The 24,282-nt window shown below is 33.0% G+C and overlaps 1 protein-coding gene across 4 annotated transcripts in view; it reads left to right on the forward strand.

Moving 5' to 3' along the window:
- Positions 1-21,788, forward strand: part of STAM (signal transducing adaptor molecule) — a 59,325-nt gene extending 37,537 nt beyond the window's left edge. For all 4 annotated transcript variants that reach the window (XM_074266726.1, XM_074266727.1, XM_074266728.1 and 1 more), the window contains 9 exons: positions 2,804-2,894; positions 6,620-6,812; positions 7,755-7,849; positions 10,514-10,602; positions 15,912-15,999; positions 16,602-16,656; positions 17,427-17,580; positions 18,575-18,750; positions 20,588-21,788. In XM_074266726.1, the coding sequence (XP_074122827.1) occupies positions 2,804-2,894; positions 6,620-6,812; positions 7,755-7,849; positions 10,514-10,602; positions 15,912-15,999; positions 16,602-16,656; positions 17,427-17,580; positions 18,575-18,750; positions 20,588-20,813 (1,167 nt within the window). In that variant the 3' untranslated portion in view covers positions 20,814-21,788. The remainder of the gene's footprint in view (positions 1-2,803; positions 2,895-6,619; positions 6,813-7,754; positions 7,850-10,513; positions 10,603-15,911; positions 16,000-16,601; positions 16,657-17,426; positions 17,581-18,574; positions 18,751-20,587) is intronic.
- The last annotated feature ends 2,494 nt before the right edge of the window (positions 21,789-24,282 follow it).

The raw sequence follows: 24,282 nt of genomic DNA on the forward strand, positions 1-24,282 counted from the left end.
AAAAAATAAGTGTTACTCTAGACATCTATTCAGTGCTAAATAAATGTCAAAATCCTGAAAAGTCTTAGTTTTATTGTAATTTCTATATATTAATCCATATAGCATTTAAAAACATGCTATAGTTTTAATTGAAATAACATACTAGGTATGGGCTTATTACTATACGGCACTGGTTTCCATGATTCATAAATTCCTTGGAGTTCTCAATAATGCTTTGAGCTAAAAATTCTCTTATGGTGCTTTTGGTAATAAATAGTCAATCCTCAATATTCTCATGTTTAATTTCACAACTTTAGTCATTCACATGGTTTTATCAATAATTTCATTTTCACTTTGAAATTGGCAACCATGTATATTTGCAACTATATATGTAGCAGAGAAAAATGAGAAAGTGGGATGTGTTCAAGTTTGTGGAGTGGCTGTCCTACCCCTGCCTGCTTCCCTGGTCTTGTTTACTATTGTAATGTCAGTCTCAATATCTTCCAACAACAGTGACTAAAATCTTAAGAAACCTTAGTTTTCAAAAGGTAGCCACAATAGAGAAATTTCCTACCAGTATAGTATTGTCTGAAATATTTCTTTAATTGATATTAGCACAAAAGGACACAGAATTCTAGAGAATTACTAATAAGAAAAAAATGTTTGCCTATTGCCAATTTTATTTTGTGTACTGTATTTTTTTCAGTTATTTCATGGTAACTGCATCAGACAAAATGTATGTTGTTAGAATTCAATGTTCTAAAGAGTTGTCTGCAGAAAAGTGTATTCTCAGCAATCTCTAGCAAATGCTTAAGCTTTTGGTAGTTGTGGTAATCTAACTCCCTATTTCCCAAAGGTTCAAAATATCAGCATTTGTGTTTTTAACTTTTACTCTGTTTTTTAGAAACTTTTCTCCTATGAAAGTTGAGTATTGACAGCAACTACAAAATATTATGACTAGTATGGTAAATTATCACCAGGGTTTCACAACACAGTTTTTCTTGGTTGTAAGGTATTTGTGGAATAAAAACTTTGGAAATCATCGTTTATAAAGTAAAAGTGGGGAAGCTCTTCATTTGTTCTCATAAGGCTTTCTAGGTTTTCTGGAATCTTTATTAGATGCCTATGACTCCCATTTACTGAGCTTGAAGTTGTCTGATGTGAACTTATTTGTTCTTTGGTCTCTATAAAACTCCTTATTGATACTCTTCTCTTTATCTTTCATTAGAATTTTTTTTTTTTTTGCACAAACTTGATCGTTTTTGTATACATAAGCAGAATACAAAGAGAAGATTGTATATGAGTTTTCATTTCATTTCTCATATTTCACTTTGCATATTTTTCTGTATCACTATTGCTAAGTCTTCCTTTTCTCCTTCAAAACATTAAAAACAGGGGAAAATCCCTGTGATAGAAAAAATAAAGAAAAAACTTAAATAAAATGTGCACATGGTACATGCCCCAAAAGGTATGTCTTCTAACTCTGAGATACCACCACACACCTGTCAGATTGGCTAAGATGACAGGAAAAGATAATGATCAATATTGGAGGGGATGTGGGAAAACTGGGACACTGATACATTGTTGGTGGAGTTGTGAACAGATCGAACCATTTTGGAGAGCGGTCTGGAACTATGCTCAAAAAGCTATCAAACTGTGCATACTCTTTGACCAAGCAGTGTTACTACTGGGCTTATGTCCCAAAGAGATCTTAAAGAAGGGAAAGGGACCTGTTTGTGCCAAAATGTTTGTGGCAGCTCTTTTCGTAGTGGCCAGAAACTGGAAACTGAGTAGATGCCCATCAATTGGGGAATGGCTGAATAAATTATGGTATATGAATATTATGGAACGTTATTGTTCTGTAAGAAATGACCAGCAGGATGATTTCAGAAAGGCCTGGAGAGACTTACATGAACTGATGCTGAGTGAAATGAGCAGAACAGGAGATCATTGTACATGGCAACAAGAAGACTATATGATGATCAATTCTGATGGTTGTAGCTCTCTTCAACAATGAATTCCAGTGACCTGAGGAAGAGAGCCATCTACACCCAGAGAGAGGACTGTGGGAATTGAGTGTGGACCACAACGTAGCATTTCACTCTTTTTGTTGTTGCTTGCATTTTCTTTTCTTTTCTTTTTTTTTTTTTTTCTGTTTGATTTGATTTTTCTTGTGCAGCAAGATAATTACATAAATATGCATGCATATATTGGATTTAAAAAATAAGAAAATAAAAATTATACAATAATATATTCCCAGGCCATAGTTTGTTCGACCATTCTGTAGTTGATCGTGGCTCACTTTGTTTATAGTTCTTCGTTATGACAAAAAGTACAAATTTATTTATTTGTCTCCTTATGGGGCTTTTCCTTCTTTGGTCTCTTTAGGGGCTAGGTCAAAGAGTTCTATGATTTTTATGTATTTAGTATATCAGAATGACTTTAGATTTGTAAGGGCCCAAAAAATTCTTTTAAGTCTAAAATTTCTTTCAGTTTTGTAATGTGTGAAAAGTAGGCTACAAAGCTCTTTTCCATCTGAAATGTACAAAAGCCAATTGTAATTGGCTCCTTTCATTCAAAATTTTCTCATTTGTGAAGTGTTGGGTTTCTTCCATTCTGAGAGTTGTTTCTAATTTGTTTTCTCCAAGCTTGATCTCCATTTTCTTGCAATGTGGATATCAATTATCCTTGGTTTGCTTTTTTTTTTTTTTTTGGGTTGCATTTTGTTAAACATAAATAGGAAAATTCTGTCATTAGAGCAGTTGGTATATAAAATAATGTTTTAGGACAATTATGAAGCATTTTGTTTGTTTCTTTGGATCAGGCTGCAGAACAAGCAAAAGCAAGTCCAGCTCTTGTTGCCAAGGATCCTGGTACTGTGGCTACCAAAAAGGAAGAAGAAGATCTAGCAAAAGGTGAGTGCACTAAGTGACTGCTAGCAGAGAGAATGTCATTATTTCAAATGAGATCTAGCATGTTTTTGTTTATAATTAATTCATGTGAAACTTCAGGATCAGTGATTACAACTTAATTTTAAAATCATTAATTTTAAAATCAGAAAGGTTGTTTTTTTTTGTGTTTAGAATTAATGAATACTTTTTTTCTTTCTTTCTTTCTTTTTTTTTTTTTTCCTGAGGCAATTGGGATTAAGTGACTTTTCCCAGGGCCACAAAGTTGTTATGGTTCTGAGGTCAGATTTGAACTCAGGTTCTCCTGACTTCAGGGCTGGTGCTCTTTCAGGGCTGGTGCTCTATCCACTGTACCACCTAGCTGCCTCCTAAAAACATTTTTCTCAAAAATAAACACCAGTCATAGAAATACAGTGTAATTTATCTTTTATGACTTCTACTATATGTGTTATTTAGAGAGCAGAAAGAGGAAAAAACAGATGAAAGAATTAAGAAACGTAGACAGCTTTCAATCTTTCCACTGATGAGAATGCCCTGGAGTGAGCTCAAAATGTGATAGGTAAATCTACCTTTCTGTCAGTTTGCCTTAATCACATGCCTCTTTGAAGTTTGAAGATCTCACTTAAATGAGTGGGATTCTTGAATCATTTATCCACAGAGTCTATTTATTGACTCTAAGCTGGTAGAGCTAATGACAGCTTTAGTTGACCTTTCTAGCATTCTTGGTCATCTAGAAGACCCCTTCCATGTTCCCTCTAACTCCTTTTATCTGTCTCATGGCAAAGCTGGAGGAAGAAACAATTATGTGTGATCTCCTACTATGATCAGGGTAGAATGTGAAGCATTTAAGACCATATTTTTCCCTGATCTTTTTTTTTTTTTTTCTTTCTGCCTGAATAGAAACCTCCTTATAATCAATAGCTTAACTGGGTATTGCCCAAAATAAAAAAGATTTGCAAGCATTCCTTTCCATGGCAACAATCCCAGATCCATCTTTTCTTGACTAATAGCTACTTTTTAAAAAATAAACCCTTTGAGTATATCTCTTTTTAGAAATAATTATTTTATCATAGGTGTTTTAAAGAATTTTAAAGTATGATTATAGCAATACTAATTTTATTTTTATTAGGCTGATTTTAGAACCTAACTTCAATCCAGCATGGCTTGGGAGGTGGAGTTGGGGGGGGGAGGGGAAGGGGAGATGGGGAAAGAGGGGAAGAGGAAGGGAGGGGGAAAGAAGGGGGAGGAAAGAGTGAGTACATAATACACATATGCATATATATGTAATTCTTTGATCTTTATTATTTAGTTAAGCTCAGTACTGTGATGCTGATTATATGCTGTGGCCTCAGTGCATGAATATGATATTAGAATTCTAAGTTGGGAACAACTGTTCTTTAGGAAATTACTGAATAATATTTCCTCTTATGAAATTGTAGAGGTTTAGAAACGTATCTTTTTGATTACCACTTGACCATCTACTTCCTATAAGGTCAGGGGAAGAAGAAGTGTATTCTTGAGTTACTGAATTAGAAGTCATAATATATTTTCCCTATAAAAATAGCATTTTAGCTAGTTGTTAAAAAGAGCTAAACAACATTGTTAACTGTGCTTTAGGTACATTACGAATTAAATAGGAGGCAGTGGCTGATCTGAGAAGTTGCCACTGAAACATGTTTCCAGGGTCTGTAAGAACTTACTTAGGATCATTTTTGTAATGGTGACTTTCCTGTATAGTCTAAAATTTGAGAGTGTGTATCTGTAGTTTTATTTCTCTGAAGAGTATTGTAGAGGACTATTAAGGAAATGGCTTTCCACCTTTCTTCATTTTAATTTCCAATTAGAAGATACCATTTTTAAAAATATAATATGCAAGTAAGAACTTTGGTTAACTAATAAGAACTTACTACCCCATCCATCAGGAAATGGGCCAAATCATTCCTCTGGTACTTCATGAAGGTTATTTAACCTTTTCATCTTTCCTTATCTTTGAAATGTGTATTATAATATTTTTGAAAATTGTTACAAATTCTATTGTTGAATAAATGAGAAAACATATTGTAGAAATCAAATTGTAGAAAATTTTTTTCTACAATTTGATTGCTTTTCTGCATTGAGGTTTAAGGCACTGAATTAATTTCAGAAATGAGGGTACTTACTGTTTATCATATTAGCAAAGACCCCAAATTTCTTTTCTTTTTCTATTTAAACTTTCATCTGCGATAAATGTGTAAGTCACCAGTGGGCTTCAAAGACATAATGTACAGGTTTTGGTGAAGGAGCAACTCCTGCCCCAGACATGTGTGGGGAGCAGCTCAGATTCTTGCTATATACTCCTCCTCCCCCCCCCCCCCCAGCTGCTCTTCATCTTTGAGGCTAGAAATGCTTCTGAGAAGACCTCCCCAGGTCACTGATGGTGACTGTCTTTGCTTTTGAGAATCTTATGAGGATTATCATAAAATCAGGATCAGCCCCAAGCCAGAAGTGGCAAAGGAAATGATTTCTTGTTCTCCCTTTGGACAGACAGACAGAAAAGGTTTACTCTCTTTCCAGCTTTACTTTTGTACTTTATACTCTTCACAGGTTTCCTCCATTTAGTGCCACTATACACAGTTGAGGAACTATGATTGATCACATTTTATGGAAAAGTTCAGTAATTGCTAATAGTTTAAAGAACTAAAGAAAACCATGTAAGGAATTAATTGCAATTCCAGGTACAGAGAAAGAGCAAAGGTTCAGCCTTTTTCTATTCTTAAAACTGAGTTCATCATAGGTAACTTTTAATATTTCTCTCCCCTTGCTAACTATCTTGCTAATACAACTGCAAAACGAGGCAGCATGGTACAGATAATAGAGTGCTGGACACTTCATCTCATTAAATGAATTGATTTCAGATCCCATCTTGGACACTTGCTAGGTGAAAATGGGCAGACACTTAACTTCTTAGGTCTTTCAGTTTAGTCATCTGTAATTTGGAGATCATTAATAATTTTACTGTCATAAGGAAAGTGTTTTCTAATCTTTTGTGTAGTCAGAATTACTCTTCAGGATTCCTTAAATTGACTGGCTTTGAATTCCTTTTCAGCAGAAGGCTGTTCCTTTTCATTGAAAGATTGTATTTCATTGCAGAAGCTAAGCAGTTTTTCTTGCAAAGTTTATAGTTCATGTCTTCCTGCCAAATTATGGCAAAACAATTCAGCTCTACTATAAATGTGAATGTTATAGCAAGGGTTGGGTAACTCTTCATTATCTGTCTAGAAAAAATATAAGAAAGAGATTGTTTTCAAATTAAATAATGAGATCAAAAAGGTTTGATATGAGAGTATTATTTTTGATTTTTATTAATTTATACTCTTGTAAGCATGCCTTTTGTGGATGGTGTGTTTTTTTTTTTTTTTTTCAATTAAAGTAAAATGATGTAATATTGCAAGGACTGATCATGAGATAATTTAAGCATTGTAATTGGCTAAGCTATTTGCTTTTCTGAAAGGGTACAGTCATATATTGCAAAATTTCTTATTTTTCTCTTGCTTATCATCTGTGTGACCTTGAGCAAGTCAGCTAACTCCTCTGTATCTTAGTTTACTCTTTGAATGGAGAAGATTGGAATAAGATGATTTACAAGAGTCCTTCAAACTCTGGATCCCATGTTACTATCAAATTCAAATGACCTCCTGATATGTTTAGGAGTATATAAGCCAAATATTTTTAAAAATTTAATTGTTTTTCAGCCATTGAGTTGTCATTGAAAGAACAAAGGCAACAGCCAACTACACTTTCCAATTTGTATCCAAGTACATCAAGTCTCTTAACTAACCACCAACACGAGGGTAGGAAAGTTCGTGCTATCTATGATTTTGAAGCTGCTGAAGATAATGAACTAACGTTTAAAGCTGGAGAAATCATTACAGTTCTTGATGACAGGTAATTCAGTTAAGTTTTTATATATACAATAGAGTGTTTTGGATTTAAGTGTTATGTCTATGTCTATAAATTCTTCTCTCTCAATCCCTTACCTTCCATTTTCTTACTTTACTCCTTTTTCCCATGCTGGAACTGTTCAGAATCATTGAGTAGCCTACTTGAATGCTCACATGGCTTGGGGAGAGATGGAAATCACCAATTTATGCATGAAATGGAGGATTCTCAAGCACATCTACCATGTTTCTTTCATTCAAGCTTCTTCAGACCTCACCATCTGTTCTACCTCTATGATCTGCAGAATTCCTCGTTCTCTGCACTGTCATTTAAATACTATTAAAACCTAAGGACTTGCTTCTTGCACCCTTGAAATTTAACTAGATTTCCTATACACCCTGCAATTGAATTTCCTTCTAATTATTGTCTGCCCCAATTAGAATGTGAACTTCTTGAGAACAGGGACTGCATAGTATTTTCTATTTCATCACTAATGCTTGGCACTTAATAAGTATTTTTTATTTGTTTTCATTCATTCATTTATATCTTTTTGAGTGAAATCATAGGTCTTGACAGATATACCTCTGTGTACATTTTGTGTGTTTGTGTGTGTGTGTGTTTCGTTCTGCATAATCTAATTGAATGTAATTGTCAAACATTACATTTAACCATTTTCATTTTTAACTAAATCATTTGACTACAAGTTTTGTCTTAACAGCATCTCACACATATCTTTGTTTCTGCTTCTACTAATGGTACATGTTGACCTTTATAGAAAATCTTTTGTCTGTTGTATATTTTATTTTTTGTTATACTTTTATTTTCTGTTTCTTTATATTTGTAATTTCTTTATTTCAAGCACATTTATTTCTCACAGAACTGCCAATTATTATGTCACAATGTTTAATGTTTTTATATGTGCTTAAAAGGATCTTTTTTAAATTTTAGTGATCCCAACTGGTGGAAAGGTGAAACTCATCAAGGTATTGGATTGTTTCCCTCTAATTTTGTGACAGCTGACCTTAGTGCTGAACCAGAAATGAGTGAGTATTACATAAAATACATATTAAGGATGCTGTTGTGCATAGAATAATCTTGTATATAATAAGGAACTTGTCAATTATTTCTTTAAATATTAGAACTTTTCTCTTTAAAGAAAATTCTAAGTATCTAGTAACCAATCAGAAGTAGATCTATACTGTTTGAATTTACAGGGGTAGAAACTTGTGCTAGATCAGCTAATACCGCATAAAACCCTAATGATTCTTTATTTTAGGCAAACATCCAGTGCATTGCTTTCCAATTATATGCTTATTAATATCCCATAAATATTTTCCAATACTTTTTTCAGGTAATATTTCCTTTAAAATTTCTTTGTATTTAAAAATTTTTCATTAGACAGGTGTTTTAGTGATATTGGGATCACATAGTCATTACAAACAAATACAGGTTAGAACAAATACATACTTTTCCAATATCCAGGTTAATTAATATATTTTTTCCTTAGGGGGTGGTAGAGTGGATTCATCATTGTTTTTTCTAGAAATTTTTGAATTCTCATAATCTTCCACCTTTGCCAGGAAGAAAAGGGACTTCATTCTCTTGCTTTCTTTTTTGGGTTAAGTTTGGTTATTATAATTATAGAACATCCCGTGAATTTTTCTTTCCAGTTACCTTGTTTATACACAGAGATTGTACTGGGCTGGATATCACAGCCCTGACCTGATTAAATAGGTTATTCTGTGGTCAGGAACTCCAGAAAATATTTCTCACTTTCCATTTGCTTAACAGTATAAGCAGAGAGCCACATATTCGTGACATGTCTGTTTTTCCAGTGGTCATTTTAGTGAAAGAACATCCCTGTGGCTGCCTAAAATTCAGCTTGTGTTTGAAAAAGAGCCAACTGCAATATATAATAGAGGATATAGAATTTTACATTATAATCAATATAGCTTGAGAGGGTGGGATAGGGGTGGAGCAGGGAAGAAGAAATAAGGATTTATTAAACACCTACTGTATGCCTGAATTGCACTGTTTTTGTTTCCCCTGTTTTACAAATAAGAAAAACTAAACTAAGAAGGATTATGTGACTGTGGCAGGGGAAAAAATAACTGGCAAAAATTCTCTTGATAATTTTCTTTTGAAAATCATTCACTTTATAGCACTTTAGTACTGTGAATAAAAATTCTGTTGGTCAAGGCTTTGTTGATTCCCTGGTCTGTGTAAAACAGTGGGATAAGGGGTGTGGGTTGGCAGGGAATGTCTAAGCCAGCAGGCAGATGTCATTTGTTGAGGAGGCCACAGGAGGTGGTGAGCTGAAAGTTAGGTGCAGCAACCTGCCACTGCTTGGCTTCTATGAGTTGGTAATTTTGTATAGCCCAAGAATGGTGCTATAGGTCCAAAGGGCCCTTGGTAGAATAAAGTTCTCCCGTCTGGGTATAAGGCATTGGGATCCTAGGGAATAATTCCAGGAGTTATCTCTTCTGGAGGATAGCTGTAGCACATGGGCATACACACACACAGAGGTGTGTTTACAAATGTATGTGTGGGTGGGTGCTTATGTATGCATAAATATCTCTGTATATGTGTGTGTATGTATGTAATATATATATATATATATATACACACACACACATATGAGAAGTGGGGGGAGGGGCGGGGAGAGAGAGAGAAGGAGAGGGAGAGGGAGAGAAAACTAACAGAAGAGAACAGAAATAGCTTCACTGAGGAGATAGCAAGTGATGGGATTCTCTAGACCAGTTAGGGAGCTTTTACACTAATCCAAGTAAGGACATATGTTCTGATAACTGCATTTTCAGTACTTTATGTACCATATATGGGAAGTAACCTAATATGTATCATTTATCAGTGAATGTAATAGTTGTTTTAGACAGAAGATTAGAGTGGTAGGAAAGAGCAAGATGAACTTTTTGCTTCCAGCAAGTACTAAATGGCTTTTAGGTAATTTAACTGAGTTACTTTTTCATAGCAAAATGTGGTTTGAAAAATATAAGCAGATAGATTAGCACAGTTACCATATCCTACCAAAAGAATTCATTCTTTAGATGGAATTTTCATGTACTCTTCCTCCATTTTGGTAGCTACATAGGGGTTTTATTTGGTTGTTTTTCTTCCTGTCAGGGCTCATGCATTTACTTAGTATCCTATGTTGTAAGAGTATATTACAAAAAATTTTGGTTCCTTAAATACCATTTTTTTCAGTTTAACTGTTAATGATATATTTCCATGAACTAATGAGCATATCAAAGATCATTATGATTTGAAATTGCTTTTTCTTAGTATCTTATAAATTCTTTAGTTTCAAGATTAAAAAAACAAAACAAAACATGGGAAAACAGACATTTACAAAATAAAATAAAAAAAGTTAGACAAAGATATCACTTTTAGTTTGAATTTATCATTTTACCTGGCTACTTGATACAAATTAGAAATTTATGATGCCTCTTCAAGGACTGTAAGAAAAATTGTAGCTATTTTTAAAGTTAAATGCTTCTGAAAATGGAATTTTAAGATTGTAAGAAATAGTGAATTGTCATAATTGATCATATTATACTCTAAAAAATTAGAGGCTCTCCTCAACCTTGTTGCGTTTTGTGGTAGAGTTTCAATTTGGACAGCTAATACTTTTGGTATAACTGAAAATATTTTCTAATTCATATGTTAAGAAAAATGTTTATATATTACAGTTAAAACAGAGAAGAAGACGGTACAATTCAGTGATGATGTTCAGGTGGAAACAATAGAGCCTGAGCCTGAACCAGTATATATTGATGAAGTAAGTCATGTCATCTTCATAACTTTGTTCCTTTTAAAATAAAATTAATCAATAAGGTGATTATGTATAACTAAAACTTGTTTTAAAAAATAGCATCTATTTGCTGAATATCATTGAAGAGAATCTATTTCTGCCTTAGGAAGTTAACAACATCTGCCAATTGATTATTATAAAAAAAATAATAAAAATTAATACATTTTTTAAAGGACAACTTTAAAAAATTAAGAAAATGGAGAATTTATGGAGAAAATATTTTGTTATATCTCTCTCCACACACACACACACACACACACACACACACACACAATTTTATCCTTCAAATGATAAAATATGCTTTTCTTGAAAATACTGTAATTTGTGACATCCTCCAACATTTATACAAACACACACACCCCAACCCCTTGGTATGTGTTTTGTACACAAAAAACAATGTATACTTTGAAATGCCATTTGAAAGCATGTCTGTTATAATGGAATTCAAATTTTAATTAGCTAGAATCAAAAGCTTAATTTTTCTATACTTCAGGCATTCTTGAAATGCCTTTTAGTAATTTCTTGTTATAATTTTAAAAATTAGCATTCTAATAGTTTTTTCATATAATACTTTCCCAGTGATTTGTCCTTCTTAACTACTTCATAAATTTCAGTTTTTTTTATTTTCATAATAAGTGTAGTATGCATCTACCTTGGATTTAGGGAATTCAGAGACTTAGAGATTTTGTGGACTAAACCAAAGTCAATATGGGAATAGTTCTAGATGACATTATTTATTTACATATACAAAATAATTTACATATGTTATCAAATTTGATTGTCATGACCCTCTGGATGAGTGATTGTGATAATCCTCTATCTTACAAATAATAAAATTAATGTTTAGAGAAATTAAACAATTTTTCTGAGAGTATTAACGCTGCTTTTTTAGCTTAATAAGTTCTACTCTTGATCTTGTATGTTTGTGTGTAGTTTATTTCCTTTACCTCCTTTACCTCCTCTGCTTTATTATGTTGCCCTCATATTACTTAAATTTCCTGTTCCTTCTTTTTCTCCAGTCCCTTCCTTATCCTCTCCTCCCATCCTTTCACTTTGCCCTCCTGGTCCTATCTTAATTTAAAAGAATTTTATAGCCTTTCAAATATATATGTTGCTTCCTCTTTATCCTATTCCCATTGATCTACATATCCTTCTGTACTACTGTACCACCCTCATTCTATACCCTTACCCTCTTTATTTCTTTATAAATTTAGAAGATTTTTATTCCTTTTTGAATGTATATGTTCTCTCTTTAATCCAGATCTGATGTGAATAAGGGTCCCTCCCTTATCCTCTCCCCTGTTCCCATTCTCTTTTCCTTTTATTTCTTTCAAAATTTAGAAAACTTACATTCCTTTCTAGATGGATATGTATTCTTTCGTCTTTAACCCATTCCTCTTTAACCCTCTATAACCCATTCCTGAAGGCAATAGGGTTCCAGAACTACTTGCTGCCTTCCTCCCCCATGTAATTCTTGTGTCAAGATAATTACTTTTTTTTTTTTTATCTTTCCTGTACGGATTTTATTTTTTTAGAATAACATCATACTCAGCTCTACTCCATTCTTTCTTTTGAACCTCCCAATTACTAATGACAATCTTACATACATGCTTACATTTCCATATATTAAAAAAGGAAGTTTGTCCTCATTGGGTCCCCTGTAATTAGTCTTTGATATTTACTTTATATTCTCTTGGATCCTGTATGTCAAATTTTCTATTAAGTTCAGATTTGTTTTTTTTTTTTTTAATAAGAAAATCTTGGAAATCTGGCAATTTATTGAATGCTTCCATTCCCTCCCCTTCCCCCCCTCTTTTTTCATTCCGGATTTTGTTTAACTTTGCTGGATATGTATTTTCAGCCACAACCCCAATTCTTTTACTCTTTGGCACAGCATTCCAAGATCTGTGGTTTTTTAATGTAGCCACTGCCAGGTCTTGTTTGGTTTTAATTGTGGTTCCACCATATTTGAATTACTTTCTTCTTGTTGATCATAGTATTTTCTCTTTGATCTAGGGATTTAGTAATATGGTTCTGATATTCTGGTATATTTTCTTCACACGTTTTCTGTCAGGTGGTGATTGGTGTTTTTGTGTTTTTGTTGTTGTTTTGTTTTTCTTCTCACTTTTCTCTCTTTTAACACTTTGGGACGATTTAAAAAATATATGATTTCTTGTATTATTGCATTAAGATTCTCTTATTGTAGTTTTCAGGTAGTCCTATTATTCTTACATTTTCTCTTTTTGATCTGTTCTCCAGATCAGTTGTTTTTCTTATGAGATATTTTACATTCTCTTTTATTTTTGCCCTCTTTGTATTTTATTATTTCTTTATCCTATAACTTCTCTGACCTTCCCTTGTCCAATTCTAGGACAAGGAGTCATTTTCTTCCTTAAAATTTTAGATCTCTTTATCCAGTTGGTTGACTTTAATCTTGTTTTCTATGGATTATTTTAATTTTAAAAAAATAAAATTTCTCCTCAATCTCATTTGGATGTCTTTGTTTAGTTTTATGTATTCTTTTTGGACGGGTGACCATTTGACATTACTCCTTGAGGTAGGAGAGGCTTTTTTTTTTTTTTGGCTTCAGTATCCTCTGAAGATGCATCCTGATCTTTATTCCTATAGTAACTTTCTGTGGTTGGATTCTTCCTCTTTTGCTTGCTCATTTAAAAAAATTATAGCAGCTGTTATTGTAATCACTTCTAGTTAGTTACACATTGTGGGGGATGGTGCTTCTGGTCTTAGTTTCTTCACTTTTCCCCTCGGACCTAGAACCCAAATCTAACAACTCCTCCAAGTACCTGCCATTAGTAGAGTCCCTGTCCCCGTGCTTCGGCATTCACCAGGTATGTGCTGGTTCCTTTTTGTCCAGGGTATAGTTGGGCCTGGCTTCTTTTATCAGCATAAGTCCCTTAAGTCTTCCCCACCTAAGAGGCCTGATTTCCCTGTACTCTCTACTTCCCAACCCAGCTGTTCCCAGGGCTTGCTATTTCAGCAGAACTAGCCTGGAAGCTGTTTACATTTTAACCACCTCCTCTCTTCCCAGCCCTCCCTTCCCCCCCAAAAAAACCTCAACCTCTCCAATCTGGTATCTTTTTTGAGATCTTATTTGGTTGTTCCAGGAGGACTACTATTCTGCCCCAGCTATTGTTTATTTAAATTGTCTACATCATTCTGAGGCACTGTTTTGTCTTGTTTGTGGCAGAAAGAGTGTGGATTCTGACCTACTGTCCCATCTTCCCAGAATTCTCTCATTTTTTTGACTTTCTAAGAATGTAGCCATAATGAGAGGTCACTAAAATTTGAGGATACGTGTGCACTGTCCCTAAGAACTATTTTTGATGCTGCCACTAACTAGGTGGATATCTTAAACTTCTTTGTTACTTTTTTTTGTTGTTGCTGAGGCAGTTGGGGTTAAGTGACTTGCCCAGGGTCTCATAGCTAGGAAGTGTTAAGTGTCTGAGGTCAGATTTGAACTCAGGTCCTCCTGACTTCAAGGCTGGTGCTCTATCCACTGTGCCACCTAGCTGCCCCAACTTCTTTGTTACTTAATTTCTTTGGGCTGATTTTGCCTTTGACAGAAGAAATGGGTTGGATTAGATGATCTTTAATATTTCTTTTGCTGTAACCTTCTGTGGTCTTTTTATAAGAAATTTTTATTTTCATTTTTTGGAGGCAATTGTGGTTAAGTGATTTGCTCAGGGTCCAACAGCTGGTAACTATGTCTGCCCAGATTTGAACTCAGGTACTCCTGACTCTAGAACTGGTGCTTTATCCATCATCCCACCTAGCTGCCCTTTTAAATAATTTTTTGCTTAGAATTTGATGATTCATTTAAATATTTTTATGGTGCAAAAAGATTCAGGAATTCTTTTAAAAATGCACAGGGGAAGAACAGTATTCTATTTATAAAATAAAGTATTCTTCATAAAAAGGCAGCCTTTCTAGCAACTTTTAAAATATAGGATAGTGTGGCAGAGGTAGTTTTGATGATAGAAAGAAAGTGATTCTATGATAACCCATTTCAACCTGCTGAGTTTAAACCTTTAAAACTAGGCTGAGACACAGTGAAGATACTCAGAACCATCAAAGACATTTAAAATAAGAAAATAGCTGAAAATATCTGGGCCAGTACTTGCTGGAACAGATGCCAAAACTTGCCTTACTCCTAGGCACAGTGGAAAATGAACTGATGATCAAGACATTGATCGACAGAATTGCTGTCTTTAGTTAGAAATGTGCTTACTAATGTTAGTTCAGCTGTTCTCACACTAAAAAGCTGCACAAAACCTCACTATCTTTATAGAGGATATAGACATTATACATTTCCATTTATTTATACTTACAAGGAATTGCATTTTTAGTGTTAAAAATAAGTGAAAATTTTAAATGACTTAGTAATCACATAATAATACATTGGGTGATTCTTGGGCATTATAAAGTTATATTGAAAATATTACTTACACTGGCAAGAAACTAAAAACTGAGTGGATGCCCATCAGTTGGAGAATGGCTGAATAAGTTAGGAACACAAGATTTTTCAAGAGTTAATGTTGAAAAATAATCCATGCATATGTTTTGAAAATAAAAAGCCTTAATAAAAAAATAAGAATTTAAGTACATGAATGCTAGAAATATTATTATTTTGTGAGAAATGATCAGCAGGATGATTTCAGAGGCCTGGGTAGACTTATGTGAACTGATGCTGAGTGAAATGAGCAGAACTAGGAGATAATGGGACGTGGTATTAACAAGATTATGTGATGATCAGTTCTTATGGACGTGGCTCTATTCAACAATAAGATGATTCAGACCAATCCCAATGATCTTGTGATGAAGAGAGCCTTCTACACCCAGAGAAAAAACTGTGGGGACTGAGTGTGGACCATACATAACGTAGCATTTTCACTCTTTTTGTTGTTGCTTGTTTGCATTTTATTTTCATTCTCTTTTAATTTGATTTTTCTTGTGCAGCAAGATAATTATATAAGTATGTATGTGTATATTGCATTTAATATATATTTTTACCATGTTTAACATATATTGGATTACTTGCTTGCCATCTAGGGAAAGGGGTGGGGGAAGAGGAGAGGAATTGGAACACAAGATTTTGCAAGGGTTAATGTTGAAAAACTATCTATCCATGGATATGTTTTGAAAATAAAAAGCTTTAATTAAAAAAAAAAAGAAAGAAAAAGAAAATATTACTTACCACTTACCTCAGATAAGGAGAACTCATTGTTAACTATCTTCTAATTAATTTATTACTAAAGGATAAAATGGATCAGCTTCTGCAGATGTTACAAAGTGCAGATCCAAATGATGACCAGCCAGATTTACCCGAATTGCTTCATTTGGAAGGTAAATATTCTTTTTTTCATTAGAGCAATTGTTTTTCATGAATGGAATTTGGGGGCATCATTATGATTGGTCAATATTGCCCTGTTTCACTATATCACATATTAAAATAAAATGGAAGGTAATTAAAAAAAAAAAAAAGATCAAAGTGTTTGGTAAGAGACTAATTTGTCTTTATCTTGAGAGCATCCTGTCAGTCTCTTTATGGTGTAATTTGGCCCATTATATTGTTATTCTTTTTTTTTTTTTTTTTTTTAATTTAAGGAAAATAAATTATTCTAGGTCTCAAGCTATTTCATACACAAATCAAAGAATCATCATTATTTTCTGTTTTGCCATTTTCTAGGTCTCACTTGACTTCTATGATTAAAATCTCATCCAAACTATTTTTAGTCTTTCTATCAGACAATTTTAGTCAAAATTTTTGGGGATTAATTATTCAACAAGCATTTATTTACCACATTCTATGTGTTGCCCAACATGCAGAACACTGGAGATGGATGAAAAGATGAAAAATAAGTTGTTCCTTGGGAGGGGAAAAGGAGTGTGGTAAAATGTGGCTGTGTGATGTGTGATCATATCTTTAATGAATCTTTTATTCTCAGCAATCTGTCACCAAATGGGACCACTTATTGATGAAAAACTGGAAGATATTGACAGGTAAAGAACAAGTTCTTTTATATTTGCACTATGTTTTTATGCTCTACCAAAATTAGGTAGCATCATATCTGTTTACGTTGTAAAATATGAAATAATCATATTCTTTTCCAGAATCTACCAAAAATAATAGCTGATGTCATATAGGATTTTTAAGATTTGGAAGGAATATTCCTCAGTCAAATTCTGTAGGAATTATCCCCATCTTTCAGATGAGAAAATTACGATTCAGAAATAGTAAAAGATTTAACCTATTTTCATATTCCTATTACATAATATAGTAAGAATTTGAATCTAATCCTCTGCTGATTCCAAGTCTGACACTGCCACATTGCTTAATATACTTGGGACTTAAGAAAGAAAGTTCACCAACCTCTTTTTCTTATTTAAGTGAGAATTTAGTTGATTTTCTTCTTAGCTCTTTAGAAATCACTTAAGAATACTGTTCTTGCTAATAAAAGATCATTTTACTCTGGTCATTTCTTTCACAAGTAATTAGAGAAATTCTCAGCTGTGATTGCATAAGCCTATAAACTACAACAAACTCCCAATTAGGTTTCCATAGCTTTGAAGTTTACTTGCCATAGTGTCGGTCTATGACCAGAAATGAGAACAGAGCTGTTTTGCCACTTTGGAAGAACCACAGGCTAACTTTCATAATACAGTACCCTATTGCATTTTATTATTGCATATTATTATTTATAAAGGTTATCATTTAAACAGCTTAGTTTGTAAGTAACACTTTGGTTTATAATTTATGTGTAATATTTCAGGAAACATTCAGAACTTTCAGAACTTAATGTTAAAGTGATGGAGGCTCTTTCATTATATAACAAATTGATGAATGAAGACCCAATGTATTCCATGTATGCAAAATTACAGAACCAGCAGTATTATATGCAGTCACCTGGTGTTTCTGGTTCTCAGGTATGGTTGGATTTTTAAAAATAGCTTTCTGGGTTTTGCATGATTTAAAAATTGATTAATGAAATTACTAAAGAGTTGTTTTCATTGCTATTGTTAGTTTTTTTTTTTAAAATCGGATTCTCACCTTTTAATGCCTGTAGTGTAAAAATATAAGATGCAAGTTAACATCGTTAGGATAAACTTGAGTACTTAGTAGCATACACCGTTGCTTTTGAGTATTATTGTAGAAAATGTCTTATTAAGCTTTTTAAAAACAGGCATTTTGATTGCCTAGAATATTCTTGTTCTGGTCTGCATTCTGTGGCCTTGTAATTTTTGGTCTGAGATGGGTCAGTAGATAACTAGCTGCATTATTCTGAATTTACTTAGTTCCTGTGCATTTAAAATAAAAATATTGCTGTTAAATTTGTAAGATAAGTAAAATTTCTGCAAAATTAAACACTTCCTGTGCTGTTACAGATTTGACTAAAGCTATCCTTACTAGTGCAAATAATAAAACAGACTGAGAATCATAGCTGTAGAACTTAGAAATGGCGTCCCCTCAGACGTGCCCTGGGCCTACTGCTTTTATAGATGATGAAACTCAATTGCAGAGAGGGTAGGCTGTGTGCCTGATGAGCTCATGCTGGTGACTCTAGCTGTAGGTGGGGCTTTGGGCTTCACTCAAGATCTAGTGTCCTTCTCCCTAGTTCCCCACAGTCAGAGTAGGAGAGAGAGGTCTGTGTCTCCTTGTCACATAGTTAATCGTGAATGTAGGTAAGAGACCTCGGGCTTTGGCAGTTAGAAGTCCATCTCACTGCCATGTGTTAGATCTTTGCCAGCTGGAACTCGGATTCATTCATGTGTCACAGACACGTTGACTCCTTTTGAAACAGTTTCTCTCTTGAAAATATTTTTAGTTTTTCCTAATATTTTAAAGATAGTGATGATTAAGTTATGGTTAAAATGAACCTTTTGGATGTCTGATATTTTTATTATGTATATTTTTTCCTAGGTATATCCAGGGCAGCCTCAAAGTGGTGCTTATTTGGTGTCAGGGGGTGCTCCAATGGGCCATCTTCAGAGCTACAGTCTTCCCCCAGAGCAAATATCTTCTCTCAGCCAGGGAGCAGTTCCTCCTTCAGCAAACCCAGCACTTCCTAGTCAACAAGCTCAGACTTCTTACCCTAAGTAATTGGAATTTTTTGTTTTGAATGAATTCTAGGAAGAATTTTACTTAAATTTTCTGTTTGCCATCCAAATAAGTATATTTAAATGATTAGATTTAGCTTTTTGGATTAAAATTTCTCTGAAAAGTAGTTGGTTGCTTCCTTTGAAAATGTTGTTCTGCTAGTATTTATGGTTTAGATTATATTGTTCACTTAAAACTTCAAGTTGACTGGAATTTTTTTTTTTTTTTAACATAAGAGTTAAGATTTATGGATTGTATATCAAGAAGCATGGTCAGAAATCAAAGTGGACGAATTATTTTCTTATTTCTTGGAAATCATGTCATTATAACAGGGAGATTAAGTACCTCTGGGTAAAAGTTGGAAATGGAGTTCCATTTAACAAATTCCATTGACATAGATAATGAAACTAGTGGAGCTTTTTACCTAGATGTTTTTATAGTGCTAATACCTTTTTAGCGTCCTGGACACAAGACAGGTTAAATAAATGTTTTTACCTAGCTGCCTTTTCAAGATCTTGTGAGAAAGTCATTCAATTCAGTATGCATTAATCACACACTTTCTATGTATAGAACATTGTGCCTTGTACAAAGACATAGCAAGCCTCTTTCTTCCTGAAGCTTACACTTTACTAAAGTCTATACCATGTAAATAAGTAAATAAAAGATAAGTGGAGGGAGAAGACACTGATGACCTGAGGCTGATCAGGAGAGAACTCCCTTAGAAGAAAGCTTGAACTGAGCTTTGAAGGAGAAGAAGGATTCTGAGGAACTTGAATAAAGAGGGAATTTATCTCAGGCCTTTCTGTGCAGTCAATTAGGAGGGCTTTGGAGGGCTACCAGAGGTCCTTTCATTGGCACTCTGGTGTATATTACATCTGGACACTCATACCATGTGAAAACATTCTTGTTGCATTTGCTCTGGGAATAGCCACACATACTCTCTTCTATTAAGGTCATAGAGAACTTGGTCCTTGAGATACTGAGTAATGGCAAGTTGTTTTCTCTACAAGTTCTTTTGAAATGACTTTTTGTGTTCCCAATTTTAAAACTTCAGAGGGTTACTGTAATAGCTGGGATTTAAAGCACTGTGTCAGACAGGTGGGAAGGTATTTTATTGTAAGCTAACTTTAGCTCACATTAAAGTGAAATATAAAACTGGTCCTACAATCCACAGCACACAAATATGCTTTCAAACTGACTTTAATCTAAATTTTTATCATCTTAAGTTAAAGTGTTTTAGTCCTTGCTAAGAGTACTGAGAAAATGACCATGGATTGAGATTTCATTTTCTGACCTTTGATCCTTAGGGTATAGAGAATAAATTTGTTCTTCCATTATCAAGTAGAAATCAAATACTGAGACCCAGATGATGAGGTGCCCCTTAAATATTTTGCCTTAATAATTTGAAACTGTAAATCTGTAAATGGCTGAAAATATACTTTGTGGGTTTTTTTGTTTTTTTTTCCCCCCCTCTCCTTTACATGATTTTTACTTATATTTTTTCTTTGAAATAAACAAGTACAGCAATTTCTCTCTAAAAGGTTTTATTTAAAGCCAGTTGATATATACTATAATGGTTTCCCAACCCTACAATTAACATACACTAACAACTTTGTATTTTTTCTGAAATGGATCTATTATAGACTACTAATTGAAAATTAGTTGATCAAATTGATATCAAGGTAAAAACTTGGCCCTATTTTTAATAATAATTATCTTGGAAAAGATCCCATAATTTTATGTATAGCATTTTAGCATTTAGTGTTTATTATCTATATCTAAATGATATATAAATTAATATTTATGTAATTTAGATTTTTTTTTTTTCTTTTTCAGCACAATGGTCAGTTCTGTACAAGGAAATACATACCCCAACCAGGCTTCAGTATATAGTCCTCCTCCTGCTGCTGCTACTGCTGATGTCACAGTATACCAGAATGCTGGAACTAGTCTGTCCCAGGTGCCAAATTATAACTTAGCATCTTCTTCACTGCCTCAGCCACCCGCTAATCAACAACCACCTCAACCACAACAAACATATACCCAGAAGGCTCTTCTATAGGACCTGAAGTTGAGATTCCTAATCGTGGCTAACCTCTGCTAAGTCCAGCTGACTACATTAAGAGTTTCTTCCTTTAAAATCTTAAGATTTGTTTATTCTCCACTTATAGGAATCTATCTTGAGAAACAAATGCAGTGCTTGAAGAAGATAGAACTATGTTCAATTTGCACTGACTTTTTAGGGAATTTTCATTTTTTTGCAGAGGAATGAAACTATTTAGAACATTTAATTCCTTTCAAAATGCCTGAAAATTGGTACAAGATTATTTATATCTGGTAAAATTGGCTGGTCTGTGAGAAACCCAAACTTGCAAAACTTGTGGCATATAGGTTATGTACATAGTAATGTGTGTGACTTCATTAGTGACCATTTTGAACTGCAATGGTGATCATGTGAATATATTTAACACTTAAATTAATTTTACTTCACTATTTTATTTTAGTCATAAGCAAACTACCATGTTTCATAGAGTTTTATGTGGACTTACTGAGATTGCAATATCTTTTTAAAAGGCAAGAGAATGAAATGTAACATTAATATTTGAGAGTTTTATGTTGTCTGTATTTTGTTTCACACTAATTGAATCTACATTTTGCTAATTGTAAACAGAACATAAATGTATCATGGCTTTTTACAGCCTTTGATTACTATTAACTGTCATATCAAGATGAATTAGCCAAATTTTCAATGACGTCGTAGAACATGATAACCCTCTTTTAAACAAGCTGTTAAATTTAATTTTGATATTTTGAAGATACTCAGCATATCATGGGACCATGAGATAAGTTAAATAGAATCTCATACCTTACATCTTATTGTTTGAAATATATGTTGTGGGGCTTTTTCTTAGTGAAAATATGTAATTAGATTTCTCAATTGTTTTCTGTGTTTATTGGTGGCAATGACACCAAAGATGAAGGGGAATGAATGGAAATTTTTAAACTGGAAAGAAAACATAAAATACACTACATTTTCCATGTGTCGTGTAATTATTTAGAGGTTAACGAACCTTGAAAGTTGAGAAATTATAAACGCCTTTGCAAATTAAGCATTTGATTTATCTCTTTTATCCTTTTTGACTATTTAAAAATCTATTTCTTTCCTCTAACAGCGTTTTCTTTCATTCATTGAAGAGAGAAGAAAATATAATTCAAAGTAATTTCTATTCATAATTCCTTAGTATCTTATGTATTTACAACTATAACCTTTGGACTTAAATTTTTTTTTTTTAGTTCTTTATCTGGATTCTTTTTGATTCTGTTTTGCTTCTTAATTGTAAATAATGCCATTTTATTTATTTCATAATTTTGTGATTTTGAATATTAGATTGAAAAACTTTGGCATTGATAACATGCCAGCTCTATTTGTGGTTATTCTGGTTGTATTATGTTATATTACTAGGCACTAATACATCACTGGTATTATTCAAACTCATAGATTGTTAAATGAGTTGAATTAGCAAATTTTCACGTCTATATGAATATTATTATATTTTATTTGTATTCTTCATAGCATCTTTTCACTCCTTGACATGGCTTACTAAAATTTCAACAGATTTATTTTATCATTCTTGGAATGCTGGAAATCTTGATGGTCTTAAATTTAAATATTTTGTTGCAGTGGTATGCTTTTGCTACATTTGACATTCTGTTGGCCTCATGAAAAATTTATTTTTAAATTTATTCACTGTTTATTCTTGACATATGTTATCATTGTCTTTCTTGATAAACCTTGATACTAAGAGATGGTTTTTCTTTCCTACTTAAATAGTTTAATTCTATTGACAAACCATGCCCTAAGCTAGAAATTCTTATTTTACCTAGTATGTATCTGGTTATCACAGTTAGTTCTCTGTGAATATTGTCTTCCTTACTGATTTTGTCTTTCACGTTTTTTGTAGCCAGCCTTTATATCTTGTAATGCTCAATCTCTCTGTGGTAATATTCATACTTGTTATAGACTCATACAGATCATACTCTTCATTGGAGTACTAGGTTCATGAATTCAGCAATGATCGTATATCATAGGACAGAAACATTTTAAATAGTAAGTAGTTAAAACTAAAAATATTAATTTTTTTCTTATGTATTACATTTATTAAGAATCTAAGTATGAAATCTATTTAATAAGCAAAATTTAGCTTTTCCTTCCTCAGTTTAGTGTTTCATGACTTCTCTTTGATTTCCTTCTTGCTATTAAATTTCAAATATCAATTTCCAAAGAATTTGAATAAATTGTTCAAGTAATTTAGTTTTTCAATTAACGTTATACATATTGCTCTTGCTTTTGCTTCAGAAACGTTTGTGTATCAAGCTTGGCTGTAAAACTATTTAGAAATTCTTAATTTAGGATATCCCCTATCTGATAGATTAGTTTCTTTAAAAAAGTGTAAGTTGAATTGTTTATTAAGCAGATTTCTTTAAAACAAATTCCATATTTATAAGATTTGAGAGAGATTCCTGAGGAAATAGCCTCTTCTAATTAAAACCTGTGGAGGAAGGTTACTGGACAGCTTGGTATGCAAATTTAATAGAACTATTTTCAGATAGGAGCATGTATTTGGTAGCTAGCAGACATCTTTGCATGAGTTTCTAGTCCCTTTCACTGTTCTAATCCTATTTATCTTGACAAAAATATTATTATCACGTCTATTGTTCTTCTTTTCCATATAGCAACTTGCAAATTTTTATTTTCTTCATTAGTATTTAAAATACTGATAGTGCTTGGTTATGATACTTGACATAAGTACCAGGTGCCATGTTTTATATCTGGCCTCTATCAGCCTGAAAATAACTCTTTAAGTTTTAGATTTTGTCTTCCATAATATTTAGGTAAATCCAAAACTTTAAAAATCAAGTTTACTTAAAAAACTGGGTCATTTATGGAAATTTTAAACATTGTTTTAATTAGTGTTAATCAAATAGGTGGAAAAGTCTGTTTTTTTTTCTTATTAATTTACTTTAAAAATCCTACCTAACACAAATTTCTGATTATATTATCTTTATTTTTGATAAAAAGTAACTGTTTTTGCAAAATTTTCATTATTGAGGCCTCTTTTTTTTTTTTTTTTGTAATCCTCTTTATTGAACTAATGTGTTATAGTCTTTAGTATGAAGATTCTTTTACTTTAGTACAAAACTTTGCTTAAGTATCCCCCGCAAGTAAGTAAAGAAACTTAAGATCCTCCATTTTAATATTGTGATCCACTTGATTATAAGTTGTTTTTTGATTGGTATTTTTCTTCCATATATTATATAAGTGAAATATTACGTCTTAGATTTAGGTGCCTTATTTTTTCTTTAGCATATTCATCTTTTAAAATAATGACAGGCTTCAGCAATGCTCCACTTAACTCCTATCTCATTTTCCAGACTTCCTTTTTCCCCCCCTGGACAGCTACCTTGCCACTCTGGAGAATCCTGTTCTCTTGATTGCAGACTGCTTTCTTAGGTCCTAGCTCATTATCTGA

Source organism: Sminthopsis crassicaudata, chromosome 5, assembly GCF_048593235.1.
Source record: "Sminthopsis crassicaudata isolate SCR6 chromosome 5, ASM4859323v1, whole genome shotgun sequence".
Lineage (NCBI taxonomy): Eukaryota > Metazoa > Chordata > Mammalia > Dasyuromorphia > Dasyuridae > Sminthopsis > Sminthopsis crassicaudata.